The following is a 12678-nucleotide window of genomic DNA, read 5'->3' as shown; positions in this document are numbered from 1 at the left end:
GCTGCATTTACGTGTGACAACGGTGTAACTTTGACAAGAAAAAAAAGTGTTGACTGTAATGACTTGCTTATCTCAAACAAGTTTATCTTCTTTTCAAGTTGTTTTTGATAGTTTACTTCTATGGAAAACTGCAAAAATGTTTCCATCTAGTTTACTTAGACTAGATGTCTAGACTAGACTACTTTAAAAGGAAACCTAACAGATGGAAATCTAAAAATGTGTGGTAAGCTTCGGAAAATGTTACGGAGCATTGAAACATATTAAACAAGATTTTGTTTTTTTAACTAACTCACACATACACAAACAAACACCTAATGCTCACTCTCTCCTTGCTCTCCCACACAGATCACAAGTGTTACAATAACAGCGGGACAGACTACCGCGGGACCATCAGTATGACTAAGTCGGGGCGTCAGTGTCAGCCGTGGAACTCCCAGTATCCCCACAGCCACACCTTCCTGGCAGTCCGCTACCCAGAGCTGAATGGGGGACATTCGTACTGCCGCAACCCAGGGAACAAAAACGAGGCCCCCTGGTGCTTCACGCTGGACGAGGGGGTCCGCACGGAGCTCTGCGACATACCTATCTGTGGTGAGAGACTAGAACATCTTTAAGTCTTTAAGTCTTAGGAGATTCATATTTTGTGATGTTGTCTTTGTGACACATATGCAAATAGTTGGTTTGCTTTACATTATATTTCCCAGACAAACAATAACCTATACATCTGATATTATTCTCCATCTATCCCTATAGACCATAAGGACAAGTCTGGCGGCAGCAACATGGAGATCTTGTACATCCTGGTTCCCAGTGTGGCGATCCCCTTAGCCATCGCCTTGCTCTTCTTCTTTATTTGCGTGTGCCGCAACAACCAGAAGTCCTCCAGACCTCCTGCACCCCGCCAACCCAAACCAGTCCGTGGACAAAACGTTGAGATGTCCATGCTCACAACTGCGTACAAGCCCAAGGTAGAAAATGTAAATAATGGAGGTTCCTCTCTGTCACACTGAGACTAAGAAACTTGGACTTTAGATGTACAGGGCAGCTCCCAGGTTTGAGTGTTTGAGTGTGTGTGTGTGTGTGTGCGGTAGAGAGATGCTGGGAAAGAACATGCTTTCTTATTTGAGTTGAGCACATTTACATTTTTTTTTTATGCTGCAGCTCGTGAAAGCAGGCAGAGTATATCATATCATATCATATCATATCAATATTTTGTTTTTGACATACATTTCTGATATGAAATGTGAGATCTTAAAACATCTGCTAATGATATAACCGATGTTCTTTTTTTCCATGAACACAAAACAGTTTTCCTAAGGATCCCTTTAATTTTGTTATTAAATAAGTGTGACCTAGATATGTACCGAGCGGCACATTTTCAGTGCTTTCTGGTGGACAAACTATATAATAGAGACACTATCGGTGTGTCTGCACTGCAATATTCTGTTAATATCATTTATAAAGTGTCAGAAAAACACCCATCACAATTTCCTAAAGCCCGAGATGACTTCTTCAAATTGCTTGTTTTGTCCGACCAAAAACCCAAAGATATTCATTTTGCTATCACATACAACAAAGAGAGCAACAAATCTTCACATCACCAAAACCATCCAATCAATGAGTTACTTTGTCCAATCATATGACTTCATGTTCCTTCATGTTTACAGCTCTTGGTTTGCTTGAAAAAAGCCAATGTGAACACGAACGGGACTAAAACTAAAAATCAATGATGTTTTTTTCCATTCACCGGACCAAATGAGCCAAACTCCAGGTGTGAAAGCCATCTGTCTCACAGTATATACTATATTTTTTCACTGCCTGCCACTTTCACTCAGAATACATCAGACATGTAAACTCAAGTCTTCCCGCCATCATGTCACTCTTGCATTCCCTGCTTACAGAACATCTCGTATCACCAGAGATGCTAAACAAACACATATATACTCACACAGCATTTTAGGCTCTTCTGCGGTGAATCTAAATGAGCTCTTTTTTGCTGTGTTTGTCTTTTGAAGTCATACGAGCAGCCCTGCAGAAGGAGTCAAAACACTGGCACAGCCCCCGTGTGTGTGTCAACTGGGATACCTCGCAGCATGCTGTGGTTACTGGTGTGTGGGTGGGTGGGTGGTTGGTTGGGTGGACATGACCTGTCTCAGGCAAAGCTTCAGATCTTTATCATCAGAGCCCAGCAGGTCCAGGAATGTTCAACTGCAGCACTTTTCCTCTCTGTTTATTTCTCTCCCACTGTCTCTTGTCTTCTTCCACATTTCTTTTTCACGCTCCTCCTCTCCCCTCCTGCTCTCACTTAATCCATCTTTCTTTGTTGCTCTTCCTCTGTCTCTCCCTCCATCCCTTTCACTCTCTCTTTCTCCTCCCCTCCCCTCTTTCACAGAACGTCTTTGTAATGTAGATCATCAAGCCTCCGCTCTGCCAGCTAATACATAGCTCACATTTGGATTATATTTCTTTTAAGGTTGCACACTCAGTCGTATCATGTCTGTTTATCTTTTTCCACATAATTTTTGTGGTGGCAGTGGTGGGTGGGGGGGGCTTATCTAGACAATGTGTCTGCCTGTTGCGAACCAGACCTTGATGCTCAAGGTAATGTGTATAATATTACCGTCAACAGCTGTAGACAGAACCGCAAAATGTCACAGAAGCGTCAGAAACCATTAATATCTTCGGGTTTATTTTGTTTTTTCGGAATGGAACGAATGTTTCGCTGACCTAAAAAGGGAGTCTCTCCTCGCTGTGTTTAGATGACTTTGTATCTGCAAAGAGTCAGGTTTACAGAGAGATCAAAGAGAAAGTGACAAGCATGCAGTTATGGAATTACACAGAGGATTTTAAATGTTCTTATGGACAATAAGGGTTTGGAAGATGGTTTACACATAACAGACCACATTATGATCCATTTTAAGCAGAAAAAACCTTTACAGAGGTGCAGTTCTCACCTCTGTTTGCCAGTACGTGTATCTAAATACTGGAATTTACAAGCCTGATGTGTGATTTCTACCTTTTTTTTAAAATCTTTTTGATAGGTGGTAAAACTTCAAATTATAATCGAATATCTTTCTTCCCTTTTTTTTTGTACCCTTTGTCTTGGTTTAAGCTTAGGCTGCTACCCAGCAGGCTTTGCTGCAGGGTCACCCAGAGGCCATTCCCTGTGACAATCCATTTAGACACACATAAACATACACACACACAACCTGCAGTGGTGTGAGGAGGATCTGAGGGTTTGGGCGTAGGGAGGAAAGAAGGGGTGAAACAAACCCATAACTAAAAACATCTGTGTCTCTCATAACATCAGCAGGCCCCCACGCTCCCCTCACACACACATTCATACACACACACACACACACACACACACCACCCCCCTCAGAGCTCACACAGGCCTGTGTGTCTCTCCTCACCGAGGAATTTCATTATTCATCTCAGAGTTCCTGGAATCTGAAAATCTCTGCCAACCTCTCCTCACCTTTTATCTTCTCCCAAGTACAGCTACACACACACCTCTCTCTCTCTCTCTCTCTCTCTCTCACGCACACACACACACATACTCCCTCTCTCCCTCTCAGTGATCACCTGGACAACCCTTAGATATGAGAGTTTAGCTGAAGTCACGGAGGACAAACAAACACACACCCACACACTGATTTACACACACAGTTACACTTATTCCCTGATTATTCATCTTCTGGATGTGCATATTTTGAAATGAACAACCCTTTATGTTCCTTGTGGAGTTTTTGACCTCTAGTAGTGCTATGGAACAGATTTTATTCGTGTTGTGCACATAAGCGGGTGATGCAATACACTGTCCTACCAATCATTTCACACCGTTCCACTGATCTGTAGGTGGCTCTAATGCACCAAGAAACACAGCAGCGTACCAACAAGGGCAGAGAAAGAAGAAGAAGACTGCGAGCCAGTAAACATGGATGTAAACGATGCAGGATTTAAAACACAAAATCTGATTTGCAAATGTTTTATGAGGAGGGAAATCGAGTCAACACATCTGTAGATCACATGGATACACACAATGAGTTTTGGCGAGTAACAGTGAATGTTAACATAACTTTAAATATCTACTCTGGTTTTGAATCTGTAGCACAGGGGTTGTTAGAAATGGCTCAACTTTTAAGTAATGAAATCAAAAAAAAAAAACTGGCTTCGGTCCAACTTTATAGGATACAAATCCCATGAAAAGACATAAATCAACAATGTATTAGTCTGTATCTCTGTACTCTACAATTTCCCTTGTTGTGGAACTCATCTCCATGTCCAGTCATTGCTACTGATGACCCTGATCTGTGAAAAACAACTCACAAATACAGGATATAGTTTCATTTGTAAATAAGGCAAAAGATTTCCTTAAACAGTTGAGCAGTTGAACGACACTCAACCAGGAGTAAAAGTAAAGTGGGGACTAGTTTTAGATGCGGAATTATGTGTAATCACAATGATCCAGACTCTTTTCATTAGTGGCTGAATACTCAGCTTTTCTGTGAACACCTCAACACTTGAGCCCCTTTAATCTTTTAGCACTTTGTTGATTGTTGCACTACTTTCTTGTTTGTATTATTTTATATGCACCTGTCTACTTCCAGTCATTTCTTACTTAAACTTAAAAAAAGAAAAAAAAACTGTCTAGCTCTCTTTCTCATTGCACAGCCTTTTGAGTAGTTGAGTAGTTGTACCGCAGCTCTTTTGAGTCACTGTCCTGTAATGCTTGATTGTCTTTCCTCACTTGTAAGTGGCTTTGGATAAAATGTCTGGTGCTCTAGTATGTGGGAGTGACTCAAAATAAACAAAAGTGGCCATGTTCATAGTAACGAATGAATATGTTGTCACCTTTATTCTTTAAATTTATATTGTCAGTTTTTCTTTAACTGAAGCTCATGTATGTTTTCCTTCACAATATGGCATAATTGTTTGTATGAAATCCTTTAGTCTCCTTTTTTTTCTCTCTCTCATCATTTTTAAGTGAGACCTACATTTGATTTATTCCAAGTGAATCCTCAAAAGTCTGCAAGCCTGTTAAAACCCCACATTTCAGCTCAGTCTGGCTGGATTTAGCTGCTCAAACAAACCCCCCCAGTCTAAGTCTCTCTGTAGATGAGAAAGACTAAAAAGGCAATGTCATCCCTCACAAAGAGCATTGTTATTTCAGCAGCCTCTCTGATTCTACAGTCTTGCTGGCAAAGGAGATAATTGCTTCGTCTTCCTAAATGCTGCTAACCTGTCAGCTAAATGGCATTTTTAAGCTGTGAACATGTTGCCAGATTTAAAGATTTTCCCACTTGGCTTAAAGGGAGTCATTAGGAGCTGATGTAATGGATTGAATCTGATTATGACAATTATCAATTCTCCAGGCTACAGTTGTATTTGTCTTACGTGCACTTCCATGCTCAAACAAAGTCAGACACTTATTTGGTGTTGTATTAGGCAGTTTGCCTGCATCAAATTAGAGGCACTAATGTGAACTTCATGTCAATATTTTCCACACAAGGATAATGGTGAGGAACGTGTACTGGCCTAACAAAGAAAATAATGATCTAATGATCTAATTTTTCTGTCTCTCCCTTTCCCTTCTCTTTTTCTCTCTGCAGAGTAAGGCTAAAGAGCTTCCCCTGTCGGCTGTGCGTTTCATGGAGGAGCTCGGAGAGTGCACTTTAGGGAAGATCTACAAGGGTCACTTGTACCTGCCAGGCATGGACCAGGCACAGCTTGTGGCCATAAAGACCCTGAAGGATATCTCCAGCACGCAGCAGTGGGGTGACTTCCAGCAGGTACAGAATGGATCTCCGCCCAAGTTTACTTCCTCCAGTTTCGTTTAATTTCAAGAAATACTCAAAGTCTTGTAAAGATATCCATTTGGTGAGCTGGTAGATGATTCACTCGACATGGGGAATAATAGGCAACAAGTCTTATCTCAAAAAGAAGAAAATAACAACCTAACACAGCTGTAAGGCTTAACAGCTAGTAATTTTAAAATACATGCTTCCAACTGGCAATTTTGCATGGATTGGTAACATGAAATGTGGTACTAAAATACGCTAAATGCTGTTATAAACTGCAAAGCGCTTCTTTCCCAGCGGAAAGATCTCTCTTCCCACAAGACTTGAAGCATGACTTGTTATATTTCCACAGGAGGTAAATGTGGTAGGCGTTGGGAGAGTGTATACAGCTAAAAAATCACAGAACAGCAGATGAATTCATGGATGTTCACTTGAAATAGCTCCAAAAATAAACTGTAACTATTGGCAGGCTGTCCAGATAAATTTGGAAGGATTAAAATATAATAATCACTTTGCATTTGCAGAGAATGAGGTTAGACCTGAACTGCCAGCCTTTAAAGTGATGCTCCCCCCCCAAAATGTGTCTTTCTGATAATGAAAAACTCACCCCTGGTAGGTTTGAAAAGCAGCAGTAAAAAGTGGAGTGAGCTCAGAGTGAACCATTAGAGCCCTTATGATATCAAAAGTATCGATCTAAAGAAACTATTTTTCCCCAAATTTCTTATTCAAACAAACCAACTGCCTTTCTTTTCGCTTGAAATTCACTAGTACGTTTTGGTTCCCAATACAGGAGGCCGCAGTGCTGACAGAGCTACAACACCCCAACGTGGTGTGCCTTCTGGGTGTGGTAACCCAGGAGCAGCCGGTCTGTATGCTGTTTGAGTTTCTTCCTCAAGGCGACCTCCACGAGTTCCTCATCATGCGTTCACCACACTCTGACGTTGGCTGCAGCAGTGACGAGGATGGTACAGTTAAATCCAGCCTGGATCATGGCGACTTCCTGCACATGTCCATACAGGTGGGATCAGAAAGCAGTATAGCCTTTAAACATCATCCAGGGATATAATGTTGGGTTGTTTTTTTTTTACATTTTCTTACTATTCAGGTAGATCAGTGCTTCTTAATTTAGATTTAAGTGTCTTGAGAGTGTGAATGGGCATTAAACTCTCCTGGTTGAACTTAAAACTGTGTTGTGTGTGTGCTGCTATCAGCGAGGGTAAGCTGAAGGTGAAACTGTAGAAATGTGGCGAAACAGATGACAGATTAATTGAGCAACTATGTGATTCCCGATTGCAAAAACAGAGCATTTTTTGCCTCTATTGTGCTACAGCGCTGATTAATGACTACCTTAATATTTAGAGCTATTGCTCAAACCAAACTGATGGAAAAACAGGACCTCTCAGAAATATTTACAACCACTGATGAAATATAAACTTATAGTATTGTTAAATTATCCAGGAGGCTCCCATGCTGCCAATTTCTCACCCGTTTAAACTTAAGTCACTGGGATTGTCATAAATTACATGTATTTGTATTAAGCGTTTCGAAATGCTGATGAATGGAGGTTTCTCTGCTTGCTCAGTCAAAAACAGCACATATTTGCGTCATCTCCAGTTCTAAATGTGGTTAAGTCATCTCTCCTCCTACTGCTCCTTTCACTGCTTGCTGTCACGTCAAATTAATCCTTAAATGACTTTTTCTAACTAATGTAACCCAGGTGGCTGCCGGGATGGAGTACTTGGCCAGTCACTTCTACATCCATAAGGACCTTGCAGCACGGAACATTCTGGTAGGCGAACAGCTGCACGTCAAAATCTCTGACCTGGGCCTCTCCAGAGAGATCTACTCCTCAGACTACTACTGCCTCCAGCCTAAAACCCTGCTGCCCATCCGCTGGATGCCCCCTGAGGCCATCGCCTATGGAAAGTTCACCACAGACTCAGACATCTGGTCGTTCGGAGTGGTGCTGTGGGAGATCTTCAGCTACGGCCTGCAGCCATATTACGGCTTCTCCAACCAGGAAGTGATGGAGATGGTGAGAAAGAGGCAGCTGCTGCCTTGCCCTGAGGACTGTCCACCGAGGTATGTTTAGGTCAATGTTGCAGGTGTGACATAAAGCGTGGGATTGTAATACATCTAATAAATGATGTCACTTCTATTTATCTTCACCTTGTGTTTCAAAGCACATAAGTATGTATTTTGTTTATCACCACTGAAGACTTTATTCTTCATCTTAATGCAAAAAAAGGGAAAAAAAAACTCATGTTAGCTAGCAGATTTCCAGAGGAACCTTCATGCAGAAAACAGATGTGCAAATGAAAACATATGAATCAATCTGCTGTTCAGATGTCATACCTACTTTCAGTCACTAACAGCTTTTTTAATGTCTGTTAAAGAAATGAATGAAGAAATGAAGAAGCAGTATAGTAAAATAAAATTCTCAGTCACAGTTGCATCACATACAAAAAAAAATATGTTCCTGAAAATACATGATTTTACTTCAGTCTCTCCCTTTTGCTTTAGTTTTGGACATTTTTAATCAAGACTGAATCATGATCACAGTTCACAGTACAGTTTGTTTTTTTAAATGTCTAGTTGTTTACAAAATAGAAAACAAGGAAAAGCAGCTTCACATTTAAGAAGCTTTAAACAAAGAATATTTGGCATTTTTGCTTGATAAATAGCTTAATATTATTAAATTATCAAAATGATCATCAGTCGACTTATTGAATCAACCGATCGATGAACAAAATGATTGTTCCAGCATTATATATTACATAATTAACTAAGTATTCATTCACCACATCCAGGCAAATACTGATTTGGAGTCAGTAGTGTTACTTAAACTGTGAAAAGTATTACGGCTTCAAAAATAATTGTGACATAAATAAACATAAATGATAACAAACTAACTTTGTTGTCCCTCAGGTTTTATGGTTTGATGACTGAGTGCTGGCAGGAGGGACCTGGACGGCGACCACGATTCAAGGACATCCACGGCCGCCTGCGAGCCTGGGAGGGGCTGTCATCTCACGCCAGCTCCAGCACGCCCTCCGGCGGTGGAGGCAACGCCACCACCCAGACCACCTCCCTCAGCGCCAGCCCCGTCAGCAACCTGAGCAACCCCCGTTACGCTGCCGCCACCGCTGCAGGGTACCTCTACCCGGCCCAGGCTATTCCCTCATCAGGCCAGATGGCTCAGATGCCAGCCTGGGCACCCATGACTGTGCCCCAAACCCACCCGCGCTTTATCCCCGTCAATGGCTACCCCATCCCGCCAGGATACGCTGCTTTTCCTGCCCACTTCGCTCCCCCGGCCCCACCCACCAGAGTAATCCAGCACCACCTGCCCCCTCCTAAAAGCCGCTCACCCAGCAGCGCCAGCGGCTCCACCAGCACGGGTCACGTCAGCGGCGTTCCCTCCACCACGGGCTCCAACCATGATGCCAACACGCCGCTGCTGTCTCACTGCATCATGCCGGGGAGCGGCGGAGGGCCGGCTCAGATGTACGGACAACTATCTCAGAAGCAGCTGGACCACGTGTCACAAACATCAGCGCTGCTTGCTGCTGATTCCGACGTACTGATGTACAACGACTCAGTCATCACCGCAGATCTGTAGATAAATAGAGGGATACTCACACTTTTTCAGCTCGGGACCCACATTTGAGAAGTTTAGCCTCTCATTAAGGGACCGGTCTAAGAATTATACTCTGGTCATATGGAGACTCAACAAACAGGCTTGTGAGAAACACTGCCGCAGCTACACAAGTATACACACAGCTTTGTAATGCCTTATTGTTTAAAGCAAGTGTACTTACTATCATGGTTTGAAAATGTTGTGTTATTATTTTAACCTCTCTGTAAATACGGTACATAAGTCCTGAATGAATGAATGAAATACAAAGATATATATTCAAGAGAACATTTTATTAAGGAAAAAAAAAAACTTTTAAGATGAAAAAGTCCATCTTGTGTCCTCTGACTGACAGGCAACTCAGCAAAAAGTTCCCTGTGTCAACAACCCGGTCTGTGGGCTGTTTCGTGCAGAATCCTAAGGAGACAGTAACATTCATATCATGAGGTGCCTTTCAGCGTTGGTGTGACTTGCTTGTTGGTGGACAAAAATGTGCTGTACATTTGCTCGTACAGTAAAAACTACATTTATAAAGAACGGGAACAGCAGATTGAACAAACCCGTGACCAACATCGAACTACTCAAAAAACAACAGTTTGCAAGGCTTCATGCAAGGTGTAGAGGTGACATACCCTGCACTTTGGACCCTGAAGCTGACAGCCAACAGCTATGTGACAGTTCCCCCATAGAAGCAGTTGGAATTGAAGCTAAAACAGATTTGCTACAAGTGCTTTTAAGTGCATCATTTTCACACAAAATTTCTTCGGACATGACACCTGAATGTTTTTTTTGCGCAGCCTCAATGACTCATCTGTGACATTCATCTTGCTCAAACCTCAGCGGAGAAACAGAGAAGCTGGGAGTTCTTATGATTGGATATTAAACTCTATATCAGACTTTTTATCCTCCCTTCCTTCCTGGCTCTCATACACCAAGACCCATCATGCCTCTCTCTCTCTTACTCTCACTTCTGCCCCTCCAAGCGGATACAGCATCTGACTTCAAAGCCGGCTGCAGCAGACCACCTACAGATGTACAAATGAAAGCACACAGCGCTCATATCCTCCACAGTTAAACTGGATCGGTCTCAGGGCAAACACTTCATTCAACACATCAATTTTACTGTCAGTAATGTAAGCTGAAATTTCAACTCTCACAAAAGAACATTATTTTTTATTTTGATGTAGATCGGATATGACGTTTCGACATAATTTTTTTACAGGAGAGTGTTTTCAGTGTTTTGAATTTTGAAGGAACTTATAGATTTCAGAGCTTGCATTCATGTGTCTTTGTCCTTTCCTCTCCTTCTTTCTGCATCGAATTGTACAAAATAGAGCATTTAAAGACATGTAAGTACACAAAACAGAGAAGGCTCATAGTAAACAGCACTACCTTTACGAATTTTTTTTTTTTTTATCAAGTTGTATGCATGGGTATTTTTTTAAGGGCTCAGCCAGTACATGAACAAGGTAAATGCTATGGATGTCATGTTAAACTTGCCTGAGGAGAAGAATGTTTCACCTTAACAGGATTCATGTAGAAAGCTGGAGAGAAATTGAATCACTGTGTGCAGAGAGATTTATATGTATGGTATGTTGCTTTATTTGCTTCTGTATCAGTAAGTGGAGCTGTTGTTTTTTTTTTAACATCTGGCCCTGTGTGATATTAGTTTCTGTACACGCTGGACTTCCATCATGCAGAGAAGACACACAGGTTTACTCAAAAGATACAATCAGACACTTCTTATGCCTTACTGCAGCTGTACTAACATGTAGGTAATCCCAACGAGGGCAGGTGCAGGTTTTATAAGAAAAGAAAGACGTTTTTTTTTTGTGAGTCTCTCTCATTAAAAGTGTATTTATATTTCATCATGTCCAATGTCCAGCAGCAGGTAACCGTATGTGTGTAAATGATTCATTCTCAGTCCTGTGATCACACACATGATGCCTCAGCCATCTTTTACTTTCTGCTGATAGTTGATTAGAAGCACAAGTGAATGTGAAACTTTTCTTTTCTTTTCTTATTGATAAAAAATCACAACTGCAGTAACTAGGAAACCATTTGTGACCTTAGTTTTGTTAAAACTCTGAACTCTCCCCCAGTACCTGTGAAGTAGACAATCATTGGTGTAATGTTCCTCACTGTATGTGTTGCACTTCGGTGTTTTGTACAGACTATCATGCTCTCAGTCAGCTGTATCTGTTAACAAAGCACACATTCAGCGCAACACATACTACAGGTACCCTGATAGCATTTCACTGTGGCTGTGTAGAGCATAAAGCACAGGAAAGATGGCTCACAGCCTACATGGTAATGTGTGTTAATTGTTTAATAGAGAGGTTTCCAGTAGACATTTGAGGAATGTAGATAAACATGACTGTAATCTGTTCAATAACTACTTCATCTACCCTTAAAACCTGACATATTTGCTGAAGTAATTTATATGTTTTGAGACTGTTCAGTCCATGTTGGTAACCTCACAAGGAAATAGTAGCAGCTCCAAGTCAGCTCTTGTTTCCAAATTTAGACATGTTTTATTCCTCGACAATCCAGTCCAAGGTGATTTGAACCATTTAAAGTTAATTTTGCCCATTGAGTTGTTATGTCATTGCCGTCGATTATTTCTGTACTTTATCTTTTTTTTTTTCTTCTGAAGCTTCTTCTGAAGATTGAGCTACCTAGGCATCTGAGTTTGTACACATGACCTCCAACATGTAAAGGATTTATGTGTACTAAAATATAGCAGTGCAAAAACCACTTATACACAAGACTGTGAATCTTAATCAAGTCTAGGTATTTTTGTATTTGGCAAAAAAAAAAAAACATTATTGTGCCTTTTTGTTTTATTTTATTCTAGATCCTTTTTTAACACCATACAAGTAAATTTCCATAGCCCATTACAAAAGGTTTACATATTGACCAAGAGAGGCCTTGTCTTTGTATTTTGTCTGAACATTTTTGCACAGATGTTTTGTATTGCAAAATCATTTATTAAATGATGTTGTTTGGTTAACCTTGCGGTAATGATATGATCATTTATTTGTAAGGTAAAGGGTTTGTTGATCAGAATTGTAAAAACAATGTGAATCCACTGGGTGCCAGCAAAGCATCATTTCCATGGACTTTCTTGAATTTGTCTGTCTCATGCAGTAACCATTGCTGAACAGCTGGTGGTGCCCTTTAGCTGTTTGATTAATGTTGGTATCAGCTGCAAAAACAGCTGGAAATAATATTAGTCCA

At 41.1% G+C, this 12678-nt stretch overlaps 1 protein-coding gene across 2 annotated transcripts in view; it reads left to right on the top strand.

Moving 5' to 3' along the window:
- Positions 1-12451, top strand: part of ror1 (receptor tyrosine kinase-like orphan receptor 1) — a 136444-nt gene extending 123993 nt beyond the window's left edge. For both annotated transcript variants that reach the window (XM_042417130.1, XM_042417129.1), the window contains 6 exons: positions 346-591; positions 754-968; positions 5613-5792; positions 6592-6819; positions 7519-7883; positions 8730-12451. In XM_042417130.1, the coding sequence (XP_042273064.1) occupies positions 346-591; positions 754-968; positions 5613-5792; positions 6592-6819; positions 7519-7883; positions 8730-9423 (1928 nt within the window). In that variant the 3' untranslated portion in view covers positions 9424-12451. The remainder of the gene's footprint in view (positions 1-345; positions 592-753; positions 969-5612; positions 5793-6591; positions 6820-7518; positions 7884-8729) is intronic.
- The last annotated feature ends 227 nt before the right edge of the window (positions 12452-12678 follow it).

This window comes from Thunnus maccoyii, chromosome 7, assembly GCF_910596095.1.
Source record: "Thunnus maccoyii chromosome 7, fThuMac1.1, whole genome shotgun sequence".
NCBI classification, from domain to species: domain Eukaryota; kingdom Metazoa; phylum Chordata; class Actinopteri; order Scombriformes; family Scombridae; genus Thunnus; species Thunnus maccoyii.
The sequence above is the reverse complement of the archived record's forward strand: the minus strand, read 5'-3'. Positions and strand labels throughout refer to the sequence as shown.